This window comes from Carettochelys insculpta, chromosome 12 (genome assembly GCF_033958435.1).
Source record: "Carettochelys insculpta isolate YL-2023 chromosome 12, ASM3395843v1, whole genome shotgun sequence".
Lineage (NCBI taxonomy): Eukaryota > Metazoa > Chordata > Testudines > Carettochelyidae > Carettochelys > Carettochelys insculpta.
Window position 1 is genome coordinate 3,474,759 of NC_134148.1, and position 21,100 is coordinate 3,495,858.

At 48.8% G+C, this 21,100-nt stretch overlaps 1 protein-coding gene across 1 annotated transcript in view; it reads left to right on the forward strand.

The window, feature by feature from the left end:
• TRIP4 (thyroid hormone receptor interactor 4) overlaps positions 1-21,100 on the forward strand; it is a 40,622-nt gene that overhangs the window by 2,359 nt on the left and 17,163 nt on the right. The window contains exons 4-11 of the mRNA XM_075006669.1: positions 435-665; positions 2,294-2,372; positions 4,682-4,811; positions 7,493-7,708; positions 9,317-9,443; positions 10,285-10,472; positions 11,036-11,160; positions 12,124-12,215. Coding sequence (XP_074862770.1) covers positions 435-665; positions 2,294-2,372; positions 4,682-4,811; positions 7,493-7,708; positions 9,317-9,443; positions 10,285-10,472; positions 11,036-11,160; positions 12,124-12,215 — 1,188 coding nt within the window. The remainder of the gene's footprint in view (positions 1-434; positions 666-2,293; positions 2,373-4,681; positions 4,812-7,492; positions 7,709-9,316; positions 9,444-10,284; positions 10,473-11,035; positions 11,161-12,123; positions 12,216-21,100) is intronic.

A 21,100-nucleotide genomic window follows, 5' to 3' on the forward strand; every position in this document is an offset into this window, starting at 1 on the left:
TGGGACTGTCCTGGGGACTCATTGGCACTGCTAGCAGGGGGCATTCTTTGCTAAACGGCGGCTTGTAATGTGGCCTGGAGCAATACTGCTTCGAGCTAGGGTAGCAGATCTCACAGACCTGCAGGGCTGATCACCAGGAAGTTTTAGAGTAAATGTGAATGATGAGCACTCCTGTAGCACCTAAAGACTGACACATGTATTGATTAGGTAGTGAGCATTTGTGGGTAAGACCCACTTCCTCAGATTGCTGAGGAAATCTCATTACCTAACAAAGGAGTGAGCAAACTTTTTAGGTTGGGCCTCACTCTTTGCCCCTGCAACTGGCAGGACCCCCCACCTTTCTAATGTAATCGAAACCGATGGACATGTCTCTCTGATGTTTGTGTTCCAGTGAGAATGCACATTGTAGTCATTGTTTGCTCTTTTTAAATTAGGCACAAGAGGTAGCCAGCGCTGGCAGCGTCTGCAGTTCCTCCAAGAAAAAGGCCAAATTTGTCAACCTGTATACCAAGGAGGGCCAGGACAAACTGGCAGTTCTGATCCCTGGGCGCCATGCCTGTGAGTGCTTGGGCCAGAAGCACAAACTCATCAATAACTGTTTGACCTGCGGCCGTATTGTCTGTGAACAGGAGGGCTCTGGTCCCTGCTTATTTTGTAATACCTTGGTATGTAGCACCTTGCTTTTTGCTATCCACCATACTTAAATGTTGTGTATAGTGCTTGGGTGACCCACAAGGTTGATGTAAATTCTAGTTTGAACAGCTGACATGGATGATTTTCCGTTCCTCTTCTCTGCCGCCTGGATTGTGGGTTCTCTTTCTCACAACACAACTGAGCTAAATAGGGTAATAAAAGCAAAGAAAATCAAGGCATTTTAAAGATCCCTTGGGAAAAATAGGGTTCTGACCTTTTCCCTCCCCACAGTGTTACAATAGATTTTGTTTTTAAAAAATAAATAAAAGCCCTTGCATGTTTTTTTTTTCTTCCTGGGACAGTGTAGTATCAGTGCAGTTGCCTCCATGAGAGAGTGACAGTTGAATAGGTGAAAGAAAAGAGAAGTTTTAAATATCTATTGAACTCCAGTCCCTGGTGACCATCCAAGAGAGAGGATGCCCTTTCTAAATGCCACCTACCTCTAATGAAATTGTCAGAGCACTATAGATCCCTGAAATCCTCCAGCAAAAACCTGGGGAGATCAGTCATGGTACTGCTGAGACATCTAAGGTGAAAAACAAGCAGAGAACAAGTGTTTGTCGTCTTTCTGCAGAAGAGACCGGCTCTGGTGGAGTCCTGTAGCCCCATTCTTCAGCATCCTTGTCAGCTCATTCTTACGTCTTTGATGTTGTCAGGTGCTAAGTGCTGCCCTTAGGTCCATCTTCCTATTGCCTCTTAGGTAAAGTAGCACTTTAAAGACTAGCAAAATAGTTTATTAGGTGAGCTTTCATGGGACAGACCAGAACAGACTCAATATTTAAGACACAGAGAACCAAAAACAGTAAGCAAGGAGGACAAATCAGAAAAAGATAATCAAGGTGAGCAAATCAGAGAGTGGAGGGGTGGGGGGGGGAGGTCAAGAATCAGACTGAGCCGAGTATGCAGACGAGCCCCTGTAGTGACTCAAAGTTCCCATCACGATTTAAACCATGTGTTAATGTGCCGAATTTGAATATAAAAGCCAGCTCGGCTGCTTCTCTTTCTAGAACTGTGCGATCATTTCTCTTCAGTAACACACATACCTTGAGGTCATTGACAGAATGCCCCGTTCCATTAAAATGTTGACTAACTGATTTGTGGATCTGGAGTGTTTTGATGTCTGTTTTGTGCCTGTTGACCCTTTGTCTAAGGGAGTTAGAAGTCTGTTCAATATACAAAGCATCTGGGAATTATTGCACCGTTCTGGAAAGAGAAGCAGCCGAGCTGGCTTTTATATTCAAATTCGACACATTAACACATGGTTTAAATCGTGATGAGAACTTTGTGAGTCACTATAGGGGCTCGTCTACATACTTGGCTCAATCTGATTCTTGACCTTCCCCCCCCACCCCTCCACTCTCTGATTTGCTCACCTTGATTATCTTTTTCTGATATGTCCTCCTTGCTTACTGTTTATGGTTCTCCGTGTCTTAAATTTTGAGTCTGGTCTGGTCTGGCTCTGGTCTGAAGAAGTGGGTCTGTCCCACGAAAGCTCACCTAATAAACTATTTTGCTAGTCTTTAAAGTGCTACTTGACTGCTGTTTGTTTTGATAGTGTATAGGCTAGCACGGCTCCCTCTCCGTTACTATTGCCTCCTAGGTGTGCACAAAGGAGGAGCAGGACATCCTGCAGCGTGACTCCAACAAGAGCCAGAAGCTGCTGAAGAAGCTCATGGCAGGTTGGTAGCAATCATCTGTCGTGCAGTTAATCCAGTAAATTATACAGCTGCTTCAGCCCTGCTGCACTATCACATTACTATTGCTATACTTCTGTTTTCACCAGAGTCATGTAGTGGGCAGGGCCTACGTCTTTTTGACCCTTAGCAGTGTAGATCTATTTCTTCTGGCTATAGGAACATACTGTCTTGTGGGGCAGAGTCAGGGATTCCCTGTAGACACTCTCTAGCGTTAAACTCCCTGAAAAAGATGACCAAAGCGCTTCAAAATCTTTCCAAGTCACCCTAGCCCAGTGGCAGCATTCTTTGGTCTTGAATTGCTGGATAAGAATCTGATTGGAGCTTACCAGTCCCATTTGTTTCCGCTTCTGCATGGTTCCCAGAAACTTAGTTGGAGGAGGCCAGGTCTGCATGTTTCTTGAGCATAGTCAGTATGTTATGTATCACCAAGGCTGACCAGTAGGCACCCTGGCATTATTTGTGGAAATGAGGAACTTGCAACAGGCCAGCTGCCCTTAATAATAAGAATAAAACTCTCACATAGAGTATCTGCTGCAGGGCTCTGGGTTTATTGCAGTGGGAATTGTTCTGGGAAGCAGTTGCTATTAACATTTCAGAATGACTCTTTGTGTCTGACACTTTTCTTCAGTGGTAAATGTAGGAGCAGGACCTAGAGGTGAAGCAACGTTAACACTTAACCCTCCCACTCCATGGTGAAATCCTACGGATTCTGGGTCTGTCTACGTTCATTTTGCTGAAACATGTGAATTACCAGTGCGCTGAGTTAGAGCTTGGAATCTAGTCTGCTCTGTTCTGAGTGTGAGCTTCTCTTCCTTGGGACTGAGGTGCAGGAGCACCTCACGGTGCATGCATGCGTGTCACCAAATGAGATTAACAGGTTGCAGATGTACAACAACCAAAAGGAAGTGTTTCTTCACACGACACATAGTCGGCCTGTGGAACTTCTTGCCAGAGGACATTGTGAAGACTGGGATTTTAACGGGATTCAAAAAGAACTAGAGAAACTCGTGGTTGTTAGGTCCATCAGTGGCCATTAGGATGAGTAGAAGTGGGGTCCCTAGCCGCTGTCTGTCAGAAGCTGGGGAGGGGTGATGGGGTGGGATCACTTGATGGTTCCCCATTCTGTTCACTCCATCTGAGACATCTGGCATTGGCCACTCTTGGAGGACAGTATTCTGGGGTAGGACCTTTGGTCTGACCCAGCATCGCTGTTGTTACAAGCTGGTTTTCTTGCTGCTGTGCTCTTTGACAATTACAACTGTGTAATCTACAGCAGGTAATGAAGCCAGGCTGCTGATAGTAGCTCTGCAGAGACCTTAATGTTTTAAGCGTGCAACTCACCAGCCTTCTTCATCTTGCCTTCTAAGAGGCACAAGTTCTTCTTTATCTCTTTTAGCTAGTGCTGGAACATGGTTAGCTGGCCTTCTCTGCGAGGAGGTCTTCTGGCTCAGTGGCAGTGGGGAAATACAGAACCTTTTACTTCTCTGAATCTCCAGCCCATGTCACTAGTATGCTGTTTCCTGTGTAAAAAAACCAATGAGCGGTCTCATTGGCGCTGTGATGTGAACAACTTTCCCATCAATTTTGGGTCCCGTTTTTTTTCTTGGCAAGAAGCCAGGGTTTGAACCAAATTCCCCTCCTTCCTCCAAAGCTGGTTCCCCTGTCACGGGGAGGTGGGTTGGTGGGGCAGTGTGCAAGGGAAGCTTGTGCAGCGGGCTGAAGTCCGACCTGCTGTGACTAAAAGGAGCCCTCAGATTATGGGAGCTGGACCCTGGGGGAGGGAACCATGGCCTTGTCGCTTTTTACTGGCCGTAAGGGTGAGCAATGGGGGAAGGAAGCAGAGAGGAGTGAGTGGGAGGGCAGAGCTTTGTCGTGGGGGTCAGGGGAAAGGAAGCACGTCATGGTAGGGGCTGGGAGAGAGGGGGTGTTGCAGGGGCAGGGCTTCCGGAAGAGGTGGCGTGGGAGCAGAATTATTTCCTGTAGGAATTAACCAACTAATTTCCTGGGGAAGTAGTGAGGGTAAAGACTCTCAGTCTAGATTTTTATCCCATGCCCATCACCGTGGTATCTCAGCACTTCATTACTTGCTGGAGAAAGGAGGATGGAGGTCTGGAGGGGGCAGGGGAAGCAGGACCAGGGAGGTGCGGGTTAGGACAATTTCAGAAGTGCTGGATTTTGGGACATGTGACCTCTTCCATTTCCTAGTATGTTGCATGTTCTTGGGGATATACCTATGGCCAGCTGCCTAATAGCTCAAGAATCAACTCGTGATTTGTGTCTGTCTCTCCCAGGTGCTGAGAGTGCTGGGCAGATGGACGCCCTCAGCAAGGACCTGCTGCCCTGTCAGGAAGCTCGGCTTAAGGCAGGGCTAGAGATGGCCGTGAAACACAAGGACAAGCTGCTGGAATTTGATAGAACAAGGTCCGGTGCTGTCTGAGATCGCATAGCTCTTCCTGCCAATTGGAGTCCCTGTTGGTTTAAGTAGCAGCAACATTCCAAACTGCCTTCTCTGCAAATCTGTTCCACCCGAACGTGTGGGTGGGTTCACAATCACAGATAAAATATCCCAAGAAGAGAGTGGTGCAGGCAGCGGTAAGGCAAGCTTGTGCCTCCTGCCCCTGTGCTGGATGGAGGCCCTTTAGTGGGGAGCGGGGTGTAATCTGAGACTCATCCAGGCCTAAGCACTCAGGTGAGGCTTCCAGCAAGTGTGCACGTTGTGGTGCAATTTCTACTGCCCAAAATGACTAAGTGCAGCCGTGCATGTCATATCAGCCCCTGGGCAGCTGGTAGGTGGTCACTCCAGGACTGTTACTGCGGAGAACGACATTTCTGCTGGAAAACCTGGTTGTTGTGCGGCTGTCGGACTCAGGTTTGATGGGAAAGTGGTAGATACGTCAGCTGCCTGGTTCAGTCATATGAAATATGCCTGGATTTCCTGGTTCTCACGGGAGTTTCTTTGGCCCACTGATGGCTCCTATGTCGCTCTGCAGTCTTTTCCGTAGTGCTGCGTTTTGTGCATATCCATCGTCCTCTTTGCCGGGTGGCGTTCTCCTCTGAAGAGTAGTCATGTGGGTCTGCAGCTTCACAACTAACGAGCAGTCCCATAGCACCTTTAAGACTAACGCATTCATTTATCAGGTTGGGAGCTTTTGTTGTAAGTGGAGAAAGTCATTTTAAGGACATTTTTCAAAATGACATGTCAGCAGAGGACACTTAAAATGAACTGGCAACTGGTGAAGAATGATGCAGCCCCCTTCCCGCCAGCCACGTGACCACTCAGGGGAGGGCCAGGACAAGGCCCTTTCTTCTCCCTACTATACCTCTGCCCCTTCTCTTTCCCCAAGCTCCCTCTGCCAGTGATGTGGCCTGTGGACTAGGAGGAGCCCAGCCCCCTGCACTTGCTGTCATTGGTGAGGGAAGTGGAGTGACACCGCTCCACTTCCTGGCTGCCAGCTGCATCGCTCCCCTTCCCTCTGGTGAGTGGAGGGGCAGTCTCTCCCCTCCCCTTTAGTGATGTGGCAGTAGCTGGGGAATGGAGTTACATGACTCCATTGCCCCACAGCCGCCAGTGAGTCCAGGGTGATCTAACCTCTGCTGTGGGCACCATGCTCCTCTGCCCCACTCCCCCACTAGTCCCTGGGGCTGCTCACAGGTTCTGTTTTTAAGTAGGTTTTTTCCCACTGCCTTGCAATGATCAGAAATGTCAAAGGTTGCTGCTTTCGTGAGGGCTGGGTGGGTTCGTTTTCTTTGCTTCTCTCTTTTATGTGACCCCACCCAGCTGACTTTTCAGAGGCCCCTAACCCAAAAAAGGTCCCCCACCTGAAATGGTACCACCACTGAATCCAGAAAGGAAAGGGGTTACAGTCAGGCAGTAGAGCTTCCAAAGTCTCACATGGTCAGCGAAACAGCTGGTGTCAGCGGTGCCTTTTACCAGTGATAGAGCCAGGCAAATAGATGAGGGGAGTTTTTGGTTCCCCGGCAGTTCTGAAAAACAAAAAAACAAACAAAAAAAATCAAGTTGGGTCGATTCAAATCTTAAAAAATTGCAGGTCGAATGAAACCTTCCGAGTGTTGTTGGTTGTCATGCGTAATGTGCAGCAATAGCCAGTGTGCTGTGGAAAGACTGTTTAGGCTAAGGGAGAGCCAGGTTCAAGTCCCTGTTCTAATGACTTTTTCATTATTTGTTGAGAAAGTGGAACAGCTTCAGCGGGAGAGACAAAGTTCTGCTCTCCAGCCCCCCTCAGCAGGTGCGAAATTCCCAGCTCATTTTGGGCTGACTGAAACTACGTTTGGCACCAAATGAACTTCGCTCTCGTTGCCCTTCCTGACATGTTGACAGCTGCCAGGTGGAAGCAGCCGCGCACTCTGTGAATTTTTGTGTTGAGGCCAAGGGCCAGCCTGGTAGTCTGTTAGCAGGGCTCTGCGGGGGCCTTGGGTTTAATTCCTGGTCTGGAGTCTCATCCCCTGCTAGGTTTGTGAGGTTTGGCAGTGCTATGGTCTCGCTGCTCTCTGTCATGGGGTGGGAGAGGGGCCGGGAGCACAGTTCAGTCTCCTTCAGCCAGAAGAATGGGGCTTAATAGGAGAGGGAGTCTTAATTTAGGAAAGGCAGGTATGGCAACAGACCCTGCGGATCTGTAAAGGGCATGGAGACACCCTCTGTCGGGAATCAATCGGACGCTGCTACGCCTGTACTGCAGCAATGTGCAGACCATGGGCTCAGGGCAGCCTGCGCCTAACCTGGTTGTTATAGAGCCTGCCGCGGCCTCAACACGATGGCCTGTCTCAAGCCATGTGTACCCCCTCCAGGGCCTGCTGTTGCATGTTCTGTCCACTGGCTTCTGCCCCACGTTTAAGAGGGGGCAGTATTTAGACAGTGTTCTCTTTCCCCTTTTCTGTTTTGTTCCCTCCACTTCCTGGCGGGTTGTCAGCAAGGCCTCCAAATGTCATGCCTCTGGCAGAATGCTATTGACAGTCCCGCAGGGGAGGCTTGGGAGCAGCTGGTGGTGTGGCTGCGTGACTGACATGAGGTTCCCAGTTACGTCGGGGGCGTTTGCTGCTGTGCCTGGTGCCAATCCGTTGTCTCTCTGTGGCTCTGTCCCCAGCGTGCGCCGTACCCAAGTCATCGACGACGAGTCAGATTACTTTGCCACAGACTCCAACCAGTGGCTGTCCCAACAGGAGCGCAAGGCGCTGCAGAAGAGAGAGGAGGAGCTGCGGGAGCTGCGGCACGCCTCTCGGCTCGCCAGAAAAATCACCATCGACTTCGCTGGCAGGCAGATCCTGGAGGAGCGGGACAGCCTGGCTGAATATCACAGCAAGTGAGTAGGTGGCACCAGGCGCCGAGCTGGCAGGGAGCAGAGAACACTCTGTAGAACAGGGAGAGGAGAAACACTCTCTGTGATTGTTAGTGCAGCAGCTGAGCTACTGTCAACATCAACAGATGACAAATTGTGCATCCTGTTCTCCTGAGAGGCGGCCCTCCCCCTCAGTTAGAACATTCTGTGCTGCTCCCTCTGTCTCCCTGTTCAGGACAAACAGGATCCTGAGCTCTTAGGAACCTATTTGCTCTTCTGCTTGTTTCCCCATTTGCAACCTCATCCCTCCATCTGTGGTGTTGCAGACATCGGCCCCTGGTTGTGAGAGCACAAGGCTGGATGTATACTTCAGGAGCCGATGACATGCTGAAGAGCAAAAATCTGTCTGCATGCAAATATGTCTAGTAACAAAGAGGCGGCAAAAAAGGAAGCAACAGTATACTCACTCGATGTTCTCTAGAGCTTTGCATCTTCCAGACTCTCTGTAATGGGATCACTTCCCCACAGATGAAATTCAGTGTCCTCTGGGGTGGAAATTGGCAGCCCTGGTCTACACTGGGCTGGTTGGTTTGTTTGTTTTTTAGTAGAAAAACTCCTTTCTCCCAGGGGAGGGGGTGAGGTGGGTGGGAAACCCTTGCGTCCACACTGCAAATCCTGTTGTTCTGGAATAATAGGGCATTTAACTCAAAACAGTAACTCCATCAAAACAAACGACTTTTCTATTTCAAAATTGACTCTGTGCATTAAGCAGAGGCAATGACAACTCCGTTGGCCTCCAGGGAAACCTCCCCTCATTTCTCTTATTTCAAAATTGGGCTCTAATGTGAAGGCTGTTTCGAAGTGCTCCTGCAGTGTGAACGCTCTTGTGAGAAATAACTTATTCCAGCGTTAGAACATCGAAACACGTTATTTCTGGGGTGGGGGGGGAACCTGCAGTGTAAACCTTGCCTCAGTGTGTGCACTACTGCCCCCCAGCTGTTAGGAGGGGGAGCAAAGAGTACCACATTGCTACTGGAGTTGCCCACCTTGGGGTTTGGTCAGGCTCCTGTGACTCTCAGAAAGCTGGTCTAGTGGCTCGGACACCATCCTGGAAGTAAGTCTGCTTAGCCACGGACTTCTAGTGGGACCGTGGGCAAGTCATTTAGCGTGTCCGTACCTCGGTTTTCTATCTGTAAAATGGGAGTGTGCCATCATTGCCATCTAACGGGGCTGTTGAGGACACTGAGGCTCAGATACTGGGGTGCCAGAGAAACACCTTAGATAGAGGCTTTTTTTTGTGACGAGTGTCCTGGGATCGTTACTGAACAGGATGATGTGGAGAATGGTTTTGCAGTGCTCCCCTGCTCTCTGCTGGACCGTGCTCTCAGTACTGACTGACCCTGCTGAGGGACATTGTCTATCACTTATGGGCAGAGCTGCCCTTAGCTGGCATGTTTGTCAGTGTTCTGGATCAGTAGCTCCCAGATTCCTACAATAGTCGTGCATTGAGTGTCTGCAGGAGCCCGAGTGAGGGAGGTAGCTGGGGAGCAGCCTGCCTGGGAGAGATGGCAGGGAGTGCTTCGGGGACCGGGGAGGCGAGGAGGTATTAATGCGGTTTGTGTGTCCTTGCAGGCTGGACGAAACAGTCGATGCCATTAACTGTGGCACGTTGAGCAAGCCGTCAAAGAGGCCTGAGGGGAAGTTTGAAGAGAGCTCTGGGCTTCTGGTGAATCCCCACCTCCTCCAGCCTGCCCCCTTGGTCAGTGCCGATTTCTGATTCATCCCTGAGTGGTGGCTGCTTAAAGAGATGGGTCCCAGTATCACATCTTCCAATGTATTGATGGCATCTCTTCTCTGCCCCTAGCCTCCTCAGCGAGACTTGGATCATCTGAGTGAGAGAGGGGCAAGGCCAGCTAGGTGCGCTAGTCCATCCCAAACTCCCGGCCTGGGCAGTGTTCTTGTAATATTTTTCCATCCATGAGCGGAATAAATTTTTTGATGTTCACCGAGGCATATACAGATGTGTACCACCATAGAAACACGTGGTGGCGGTTGTGTGCGCTTTGCTGATCAGCTGGGCATCACCTGAATCTCTCCTGGGCAGCTGCCCAAGCATTCAGCGTAAAGGGAGCCCTGGTTGTGGGATCTCGAGCAATAGCTGATTGGTTTCTCTCATCCCATCCCCAGAGAAAAAGGCATGTGATCAGAGTCCCTGTGTACTGCTTGTGCACTAGAGAGGGGTCTGTGGTTGCACCAGATGGCTGGCTCTGAATGCCAGTATCCCACAGGGCAATCCATGTGGAGGGGAGGATGCAGCATCAACTGACTGAACAATCCTTTGGGCTCCCTTTAGCTCTTCCCAGTTGAAGTGCTGCCAGTTGGGTGCTGATCAGCTGCGCTCATGCTGTGAATGTGCTTTGGGTCAATCACCACTGGCTGATAGTTCTACTCCTTAACTCTCCCATTTAGTTCAAGGGCGGTGAAGGTGAGGGTAAAGTAAAGGAAAGAAAAAGCTTAATGTGTCTTGGACCTTTAAATACCTGCTTGCCTGAGAAGAAGAGGTAATCTTCTGCTATGTGTTTATTTTGAACATGCCAAAGTGGGTAGACCAGACGGGCTCACTCCTGCACCGAAAACCTGCCCATCCCGCAGCAACTGGGCACGAATTGGCCTCTGAAAGGAACAAGCTACGGATTCAGGATCGAGAATTACAGGAGATCGCAGATGATGGCTGGTGTCTCAGCATGCACCAGCCTTGGGCTTCCCTGCTGGTAAAAGGAATCAAAAGGTACGAAAAGAAAAAAGGGCATGGAACTGTGATAGGTCCTGACCGCTATGTGGTCATCCCAACAGCTTAGAAATCCTCCCTCCTGCCCCATAGTACCTGCAGTGAGAACAATTCCAAAACTCATACAGTGAGGACAAGGGAAGGCATGTGCCACTGAGGCCTTCTGAGAATTCAGCTGCTCTGCACTGATGTTCTGGTATGTGCTGTGGAAGTTAGCAGCCCTAAATTATTGCCTGGTACTGTCCCATTGGCACATCCCATCTATCTCTCTGATCACACACGCAGTCTGGTTCCCTGGGGGATGCTTGCGTGGGAGGTCCATGAACAGGAAGCTGTACTTCATCTGAGCATGCTGGCGGGTTTGGAACTCAGCAGGCTGGAGGGAGCCAGCTGCTTTATGATGATGATTAACGAAGGCCTGAAAACACTCCAGTATTTTGTGATTTTTGTACAGATGCTGTGGCAATTTATTTCCTCTTCTCAAGTTTCTGAGCAGATGACATTTAGTTCTGAAGCTGGCCCCTTAGTAACTTGGTGATTGCATTCTTTTCTGTCCGCTCTAGGGTGGAGGGCAGGACCTGGTACACTTCCCATAGAGGCCGGCTGTGGATAGCAGCTACTGCTAGAAGACCATCCCCTCAGGAAGTCTCGGAGCTAGAAGCCACCTACAGAATCCTGGTCCAGGCAGGTGAGCCACACCTTGCCTCTCTGGATTTGGTACCTCAAGTAGTGGAATGAGCAGAGACAGGAAGCAGGCAGTGCTGGGCCATTTCTGCTGCGTTTCTCTTTTGCCTTCCTTTCTCCATCTCTTCTGCCAGAAGGGTATCCCAGAGGAGCTCAGTTCTGTCCTCTTGCCTGTCCAGAAGCTGTGAGCACTGGTGAATCACATCTGACTTTGACAACCCTTTTCGGCAGCTGTGCCTCTTAGTTCTGGGTTCAGGCAAGAGGAGTTGCTAGTGGGTGGAGCACTGAACTGGGATTCGGGGGACCTGGGTTCTAGTCCTGACTCTGGCCTGCTGGGTAACCTTGGGTAAGTTACTTACCTCCTCTCTGCCTCAGTTTCCCCATCTGGAACATGGAGAGGGGATAATGATACCTCCTCCATCAAGAGCTTTGAGATCTACAAATCGAAGGGGCTATACAAGAGCTAGATACTGTTCTTATTAAGGTTACTTTGGCTCAGCTAGGTTCAATAGACAAGTTGCCGCCATCTCCACAGCACCATGTGATCTCAGTCACTGCAGTGTAGTCGGTTTCTGCTGAAGGGCTGGCTCAGGTTAGCGGTAATGGTGGGTGGTAGATATTAGGATCAAAATGCACTGACCGAGTGTATTGGGAGCCTAGGTCCCTTTCAGCTGAGGTGTAGCAGGGCGGGAAGGAGATGTATTGGCAGATCCATGCTTAGTCTTTTGCTTTACCACCATATGTCTGGCTTAAGCCAGTTCTCGGAGATCATGTTTCCTGAGCATTGCACTATTTGACCTAACATATGAAAGGAATTACAGAAAATAAGCCCTAAATTGTCTTGTGCCTCCAGCAGTCTGAGCAGGGGAGATGTGCAGCTGAGCGTGTGTTTCCAATTAAAAGCATCCTGAGAAATGGGAGAGTCACAGAGTGCGTGTGTTCAGTCCTTTTCTTTCTCTTGGTGCAGATGTGGAATTTCCCAGGGATTATCCTTCTGGGTGCCTCCTGGGCTGTGTGGACTTGACCGACTGTGTGTCGCAAGAGCAGTTCAAGGAGCAGGTGAGTAAGGAGAGCAGCCTCTCTGAGCTGATTTTTAACTGTTGACGTACAGACCTTCAAACTCGCCTCCCTTGTGGCTGTAGACCGATCCAGGGGAAAAGAAGGAGGCTATGGAAGAGGGGATATAAATAAAATGAGGAGTCAGCTACTCTTGTGTGCACTGGGAAGAAAACACATTTTAAGCAGGAGTTTCCCTGGACCAGTGAGGTAACTGGTCTGGCACAGACCAGACAACACAGTACTGCTGGAAGCCGTTTGCTGATATGGCTTTGGGAGTGGTTTTGGCAAGTCTGCATTGTTTTTGTTGCATCTGTTTCATCCAGTGTGTGCCGGTTCCAGGGAACCACTGCTGAAAGGCATCTTCTTGGCTTTCCTAGTGCCAGCAAGGCTGGCCGCATGCCTCGTGGCACTTTGCAGACTACTATAGGAGCTGTATTCTTGCCTTGCCTTTCAGTGCTACATTGCCTTTACAGGTGCAGCCCAAAATCTAACTGTCTTTTCACTGTCCTAGATAAAAGCTGTACTCACTGCATTTCACTTTGGTACCAGCTGAATTAAGACCTTTGAGTTTAAATTTCACAGCACTGTGACACCCGACTAAGCGCCATTTAGTTCCTTGACTTGGTCCCATTAAACAGAATCTATGTGGGCAGTATCCCAGCCAAGCAGCCATCCCTGCGAATGCCTATCCATAGATTAAGTTGATTCTTTGGGGAGAGGGGCTGATAAAGTGGTACTCAGTGAAGAATGCTCTGGCTAAAACAGCGAGTTTCCTTTGGGCTGCAAAGAAGCAGCTGATCACAGTGTGAGATCATTTCACATGAGAGAGAGAGAGAGAGAGAGTGCCTCTCCCCCACCCGCCCCTTGCGAAGCGTGGAGAGTGGTGGTTGGGGACTAGAGAGAAATGGTTAGGATGGGATTTCTCTTTTCCCTTCATCTGTTTGGCTTTCAGAGTTGGGACAGGCCTGTTAGAACGTGAACAGCAGAGGGCGCCCCGGGACTGAGGTACCAGAAAGGCCATTTGAATGCCACGAACATGCAGCCCGCTTCGAGAGAACTCTAAGAAGTGAAGAAGGGAGTAGACTAATTAGATCATCACCTTCATACCCTGCGGGTCCCTCCACAAGACTGGTCCCTACACTCTTAGCCAATGGCCTTTGTAGTCAAGTTTCCAATGAGGACCAGTTTCCTCTCCTAGCTGTCCTAGGGCAACCTTTCCCTGTCTAATCAGGGGTACTGATAGGAAGTATGTCCTGATGTCCAGCTGAATCCCATCACTCCTGGTTTCACCCCATGGAAACGCCCTGGAAAATTCCTCCTCTTTCTTGGTGGTTGTTCCCTATAGGTATGTATAGACACTTGTCATGGGACTTTGCTAGTTATTGGTGATGCAAGCGGCATGTGATTAGTCTTTGCTCTCTCCTCAAAGATCAAGCCCTTCGGACTCTTAGTTCTGGTACTGTCTCCAGCGGTGTCGACAGCCTCCATGGGCCCTGAGGCAAGGTGGGAGGGGGCCCCAGATCTGGGCCCTGGAAGGGGCAGGGCCAAGGGCGGTCAGCCGTCAGTGCTACCCACTCTGACGCTGTGGCTCCCCACTCCCAAAGTAGCTGCAGTGGTGGCTGGAAGTCCGAGCCTCTTTGAAACACCAGACCAGGCAACTGCCCCTTTTGCCACCCCCCGTCAGCGGGCTTGACCGTCGCACAGTTCCCACCTGTTTGCTGACATCCTTCTGTTTCGCTGAGGCACCAGAACGGACATACTGTTCCTGGAACAGTCTCACCAGAGCTGTATCGTTTCCTTGCCTGGCTTCTCGGAGCTGTGTTGCCTTTACATGTGCAGCCCAGAAGCACACCGTTCTCATATTGCACTGTCAATGTATATAGTCTCTAATTGTTGCCTTTTTTTAGCATTAAGGCTATGCCAGAGTCTCTTTCTCGGTCCTATTTGTGGGTTTGGTATTACTTTTTCCCACGTGTATTGACCTGAGTTTGATATGAAGACCTGCGTGTGCTTCCATTGAAGTTCGTGGTCTGCATGTCTACGCTTTGTTACTACCAATAATGAGTACAGCTGAACCAGAGTGAAAACAGTTAAACGATGCGTGTATGTAGACAAGACCAACGCACATTCTGCACCGGTTCAGAAACAAGTTCAATCCTACTGTGCTGAGCAAATACATAGGTAGAACAGGGCCGGGCAATAAGCGACTTGTGAGCTGGACATGGTTCACCAGGGTAATTTATATTCGTCTCTGCATATATGGCTGCCTGCAGCTCCCAATGGCTGCCGTTCACCATTCCCAGCCAATGGGAGCTGCGGGAAGCAGTGTCATGGCCCATGCCACTTCCCAGAGCTCCTGTTGTCCAGGAACAGCGAACCACAGCCCACAGGAGCTGCAAGCAGCCATATCTCCAGGCTCTCAGATAAATAAAGTGCTGGGCAGTCAGCCAAGAGCTAATCCCAATAAACTGCCTCCAGCCTGTGGGCGGGTTACTGGCCAGCTTGGAGGCAGAGAGTCTGCCAGCCTCAGAGAACTCAGTTTGATTTGTGTATATACTGTGAATTTGTATGTTTGGATCGCTGCTGTGGGCCCAGTCCATCAGCCTTTATTAAGGTGCTGTTTTGCAGGACTGATCACGTTGATTTCAGTGCAGCATTTTCCTTGATGAAGGACTAACTGTGTGAGGCGAAGTGGCAGGATCGGGCCTTATATTAATGGCATGCCTGAGGAGGTGTTTGAGAAAAATAGTCTTGAGGCTAAAATCACCCTAGACCGGCAGTTGGGTGACCTGGGCACTGAGCCCAGCTGTGCCACTGACTAGCTGTGTGAACATGGGCAAGTCATTTCACTTCACTTCCCTGTGCCTCTTCCTCCATCTGTAAGACGGAGTACTGCTCCTCTGTCAGAGTGTTGTGAGGCAGGCGCTGTTCCTTGTGAGCCTTGAGCGGAGGTATAAAGCATTATTTGGTACAACATCCCTGCTGTGAATTGGTTGCACTGACAGCTGCAGAGGGAAGCTAAAACCCCTCCCGTCACTCAGCCTGCTTTCTGCTGTTCTCTCCTGCTCAGACAGCCCAAGATGTGGCAGGCTTCGTTCCGAATGTCTGCGCTGACAGAGTTCCCATCTTCCTGGAGTGTGTTCTGGGGTTACTAGCCTTCATTAATGGGAGCCTCAAATGGAAATTCAATACCCAGTGGTCCCTTTGTTACACTTAACTTTGCTAATGGTGACCAGAAAACCAAGAGCTGAAGTGAGGGGCAGCTTTTCCCTGCTTCAGACTGACTTCAGCAGCACCTCCAGCAGAGCAGAGGGCTGCCTTCCTTTTCCTGCATGAGCTCATCAGCTGGATCTGGGGAAACCCGGAATGCTACAGGCAGGCCTTGGCAGAGACCTAAGAAACCAGGTGATTTACAGTTCTTCTTTAAAATGCACCGAGAGCTACTCTCAGTTTGTGGATGATCTGAGATGTAGAACAGCTTTTATTTTAATAACCAAAAAGATTTTCATCTTAGATATTCAACAATTTCTAAATGGTTTTGAAAGCAGCAGGCATATCTGTGTCAATAAGTAGATCAGACCTTGGATTTAAATTCCAGATAATGATGGTGGAAAGATATAAGGAATTTATTTTTCACGAGTGAAAAATCACCTCACATTAAATCTGTGCTGGGGAGCATGGAGAGGTGCTACTAAATTTTTGTGCCTGAAGGTCAAGTGCGCCTTTCAGCTTCACTTTTCCCACTCCGCTGAATCTGAATCCGGTGCTCCAAAAATATTAGTGTACCAAGCCAAGTTCCCATTAAGTGCACAGCCACATGGCAGAATACTGCTGGAGCTGGAGAGAGAGGGCTGTGGGGAGTCCATTCTCCCTGCTGCAGCGCCAGGGCAGCCTGCACATCAGACCTTCATCCCTGGCCACAGCCATCACCCTCCCACATCCCAACCCGCTGCCCCAGCCCTGAGGCCCTGGACTCCCTCTGGACCCCTAGGCCTCACCCCCACCATGTGTTACTTCCATATTGGTGCACATAACAAAGCTCTTTTGGCCCTTGGATGTAAAAATGTAGAGGGGATTTTGCCAGGAATACAAGAAACAAATGACTGTCCTGTGCAAGAATACAGCAAATAGGTCTTGCTAAACTCAGGACCCAGAAGTCTTCGGAACGTTTACAGGTGAGAGACAAAGGGCAAGTCTACACTGGAGCTGGTGCAGCTGCATTGATCCAGCTGTGCTCCTGTAGCTGTCAGGTGAAGGTGTGCTATGCCGACCATAGAGCGTTCTCTTGTTGGTATAATTACTTCCACCTCTGTGAGAAGTAGAAGCTGTATTGGCAGGAGAACATCTCCCGCCAGCATAGAGTCCATGTGGACGGTGCTCAGGTCACAGTAACTTGTAACGCCCAGCTGGCATCTTTTTCACACCCCTGAGTAACATAAGCAAGGTCAGTTGAAGCGCTAGTGTTGACCAGTCCCAATGCATGCTAATCAGCTCTGGAACGAGAAATGAAAGAGGAAAACACGTCTTCGGAGGATAGTAACTGAAGTACACAATATAAAGTAGTGAAACGATAGAGAGGGGTAAAGATGTAAATAATATATGGTATAAACCATCTCCTGAACATGTGAATGTACAATGAGCACTAGTTCTGAGTGCTTAATTGTAAAAGTCCAAAGTAAAAGTGACACCGATATAGTGCTGCCAGTCCCAAATGGTCAGAATCATCAGATTAAAAACAAAAACAAAAACAAACCACCCACAATACACTAAGAATTTTTATTTGCCTTCGGGGTTTTGAGACTTTAGATATACTCGTGTTTCAAGCCTTTTTCAATAGCCATGAATGTCATTCTCACTCTTCCCCCTCCTCCCCCCCCGCCCTTAAGAAAACCAAGACTGTCATTCAGTTATCTGACTCCAAGAGCTAAGTCTTTAAGAAGACCAGATATTGTGGGACTCATGGTAAAATTATGAGGGTGACAACAATTTGGAGGCGTTACGTTGGGAGATCTGCAAAGACCTCTCGTATTTCAGCTTCCAGCTCTAAAACTTTCCTGATGCAGGGTTCGAGCAAGAAGGTTGTGGGGGGGAGAGGCAGTAGCAACCCACATGTCTGTTGGTGTCAGTGTGACTTCTGTGGGGGCTGGGAATTCCATCTCAGCTCTGGGGTGATCTGTGTTTTGAAAATAGCGTAATGATGTCATTTCTCAGGTGGGGTCTACGCTGCATGTGTTTTTGATGGTATTTTCTTCAGTGTTGTAAAGTCGCAAGAAGTAAAGTTGAAAAATTGTATTCACATGGCCACAGCATTGCAAAATGGAGCTTTCCTATTTACAGCCACAGCATTGCAAAAGGAGCGTTCACATAAGCCAATAATAACTGCGGTTTGTTCACACGCGTCCATTTTTAACCTTGAAAGAGGAAGGTGAACGAAAGTCATTTGCAGAGCTGGAGTTGTTATTTCTACAGAAAAGCCCTCTTATCTTGACTTTCCGTGCATGGCAGTGTGAATACACTGCACTGTTTTTCTTTTTTTTGGTGGTGGGTTTTTTTTCTTTTTTATTATTTGCCGGGGGGGGCCGTGTTCCAGGGAAAAAAAAAAAAAAAGACCCGAAAGTGCAGACAAGCCCTTACTGTGGCCGTTAACACCTTCTGCTTCCTGATGAGAGTCTGCCAAGTTGTACACACATCTGCCATTGAAACAGTCTCCAGCAGGGTTTGAAAGGTGCTTGGTACTTGGCTAGCATGGTGCAGAAAGTTGTGTGTCTGTGCCACAGTTCATGACTGTAGGCAGCATTCGTGCCCTTCTGAGTCAGGGGCCCACGGAATTAGCAGTGGAAGCTGTATTCATCACATGTAGTCTAATTACACATCAGCTTGTCTTAGGTCTAATTCTGGCTTGCAGAGCCCTAGGGATGTTGCAAAGAACACGTTTTTAGCAACCCTCCTGTTGGCGTTTTCTCAGTGTGCTTTTCGAGGCAGGAGAGTCCTTCTCCAGGGTATTGCTTATCTGTGACAAAGCAGAACAAATCTGGAATATGGTTAATTTGGATTTTTAGTTCTCTTGAACCTTTAGATTTTTTCCTTACCGAAATATCTCTAGTTTTCAGAAGAGCCTGTTCTGATACCCTCATTGTGTAGCATAAGCCAGCAGATATAAAACATTTACTGCTCAGTCTGTTAAGATGCAGGAGAAGTTGCCAATTGATGATTAATTTAGGAGCACATTAACATGCCAAAAGGAACTGAATGTTGGTTTTGCAGCATTTGACAGAGGCTAGTGTGCTCTCTTCTTTGGTTTCAGAGAGCCTCAGGGGAGAACTGAGGCTAAGGCTGAAGCAGATGACTTAATTAATGGTGATTGTAGATTTAGCCTCTGCTACTCTTTCAGCAAGTGAGTCAGTTTTTCAGGACTTAACTTTGCTCTCAAACACAGTCCGCACTCTGTGAAGAGTCAAAACTCATCTCCATCTTAGTATTTGATTTTTATTAATGCTGAAGGTAAAAATAAGGTAACAGAATTGAACATGACCCTTCCCAGGCTTGGGGAGTCCTAGAGCTCACCCTCCAGACTACTTAGCCCTCACCCTAGATCAGAAGCAGACAGCTCTCCGTGTTACTCTGTATTCGAACAGAACAAACCAGCAGTCATGTGGCACTTTAAAGACTAAAAATCATTTTTGTTAGTCTTCAAAGTGCTACATCACCCTAGATCAACGATACTTAAAAAGTTGGGGTGTAGTGGGGTTGCCCATTGACTTGCTAAAGCCTGAGCCCCGGGCTCAGGTGACAGGAAAGGGCTTCAGTTTTGCAGCAAGGCTCAGGTGGGCTCAGGCTTCAGTCCCCCTTCCGTGGTCAGAAGGGGGTTGCAGTGCAATGAAGGTTAACAGGTCTTCAATTTCTAGAGAGCCAGTCTCAGCTCCTTTATTTCAGGGGGGGAGTCTTGGACCATCTGCTCTAGCAAATCATTAACCTTACAAAGTGTGTGGCCAGTCCGAAACTGGGCAGGGTTGCAAAGGCTTCGGAGGGTAGGATGGAAATTAAAAGTGATCTGGACAAATGGTGTGAAGGCAATAGGATGAAATTCAATAAGGACTAAAGCTGACTACTCTACTTAGGAGGGAACAAGCAGTTGCACGCACAGGCCACTTTCTTTGAAAGTGGCATGGTAATACACGGCCCAAAATATGCTAATGAGGCACGGATGCAAATTCCACATGCCTCATTAGCATATGGTCACATGATTTGGACTCTGGAAGACCATTCTTCTGGACTCCACCGTTTAGAAGCGCGGCCCCTGGGGGGTCTTCTGGAAGGAAGGCCTCCTTCCCGAGGTCCCTTCTTCCCAAAAATTTTCGGAAAGAAGGGGCTTCCGGAAGAAGGACTTCCTTCCGGAAGCTTCCCTGGTGCTGCACTTCTAAACGGTGTTTTGGAAGAACGGTCTTCTGGAGTCCAAATCACGTGACTGTATGCTAATGAGGCGCAGGGAATCTGCATCTGCGCCTCATTAGCATATTTCGGGCTCTGTATTACCATGCCACTTTCGAAGAAAGTGGCCCGTGTAGAAACGGCCATACAAAATGGGAAGCGACAGCCAAGGAAGAAGTATTGAGGAAAGGGATCTGGGGTTATGGTGGGTCTCAAGCTAAATACAAATAACAGGCCCACCGACGGCAGGGGCAAAGGGGGCAGTTGCCTCAGTGCCTGGTGTTTCAGAGGAGTCTGTTGCTCTGGTCATTGCCACTGCTACTTCAGCAGTAATGGTGGCTGGAGTTCCAGGCTCCTTCGAAATGCTGCGGCAGTGCTGTGCCTCGGGGCTCTGAAGGAGATGAGGGGGGCAGTGTTGTGTTCTGAGCAGTGCTAAGGGCTAACGGCCCTGGGCCCTGCCCCTTCCAGGACATGGAGCTGGGCCCCCTCTCGCCTTGCCCTGGGACTCACAGTGGCTATTGGCCCTATCTTATACATGAACACTGTAATACTTGCAAATAAAAGAAAAAACAAGAAGAAAAAGCGATCATCATTCTGATCTGTATTAGTGAGAGTTGTAATCAGGACTCAAGAAGTAATTCTTCCACTGCACTGGCACAGCCTTCACTGGAGCATTGTGTCCGGATCAGGAAATATGCAGACGCTCTGGAGGAGAGTTGCAGAAATGATTAATGGTCTGGAAAACATGACCTAAGAGGGAAGACTGAGAAAATTGGGTTTGTTTAGTGCGTGGAAGGCTGGGGCTGGGGGTGGGGGTGGGGGGGGCATCTGATAACAGTTTTCAAGCACGTTACAAGGAGGAAGAAGAAAAATTATTAATTTTGACCTCTGAGGATAGGACAAGAAGCTGCCATGGGGGTGGTTTAGGTTGGACATTAGGAAAAACTTCATAACTATCAGAGTTGTTAAACACTAGAACAAACTGCCTGAGGAGGCTGTGGAAGCTCCATCATTGGGAGTTGTAAGAGCAGGTTAGTCTTGTCAAGAATGGTGTAGTTATTAGGTAGCCCTGCCTTTAGTGCAGGGGACTGAGCTAGATAACTTCTCGCAGCCGACCCTTCCAGTTGTACGCGTCTATGATTAGAACCCTTGCAGCAGCCCCAGCAAGTGAGACGTGGGGTTGCGTCAGGCAAGCGCTGCTACAGGGTCCCTCTAAAGAGTATGGGCCCAAAAAGTAAACTGACCACTTCTGTGGTTTTAAAAGTCTAGGCAGCTACCCACAATGAGAAACTATCATATATATGAGAAAGAGAAACTCTTCAGCTGTTGCTCAGCAGAGTGATAATGGAAGGCCTGCAAGGACTGGCATATATTTACCTCTGCCTTTATGACCATGTAATGCTTTTCATAAGCCCAAACCAGTCAGTCATTCCAAAGCCATTGATAAAAATATCTAG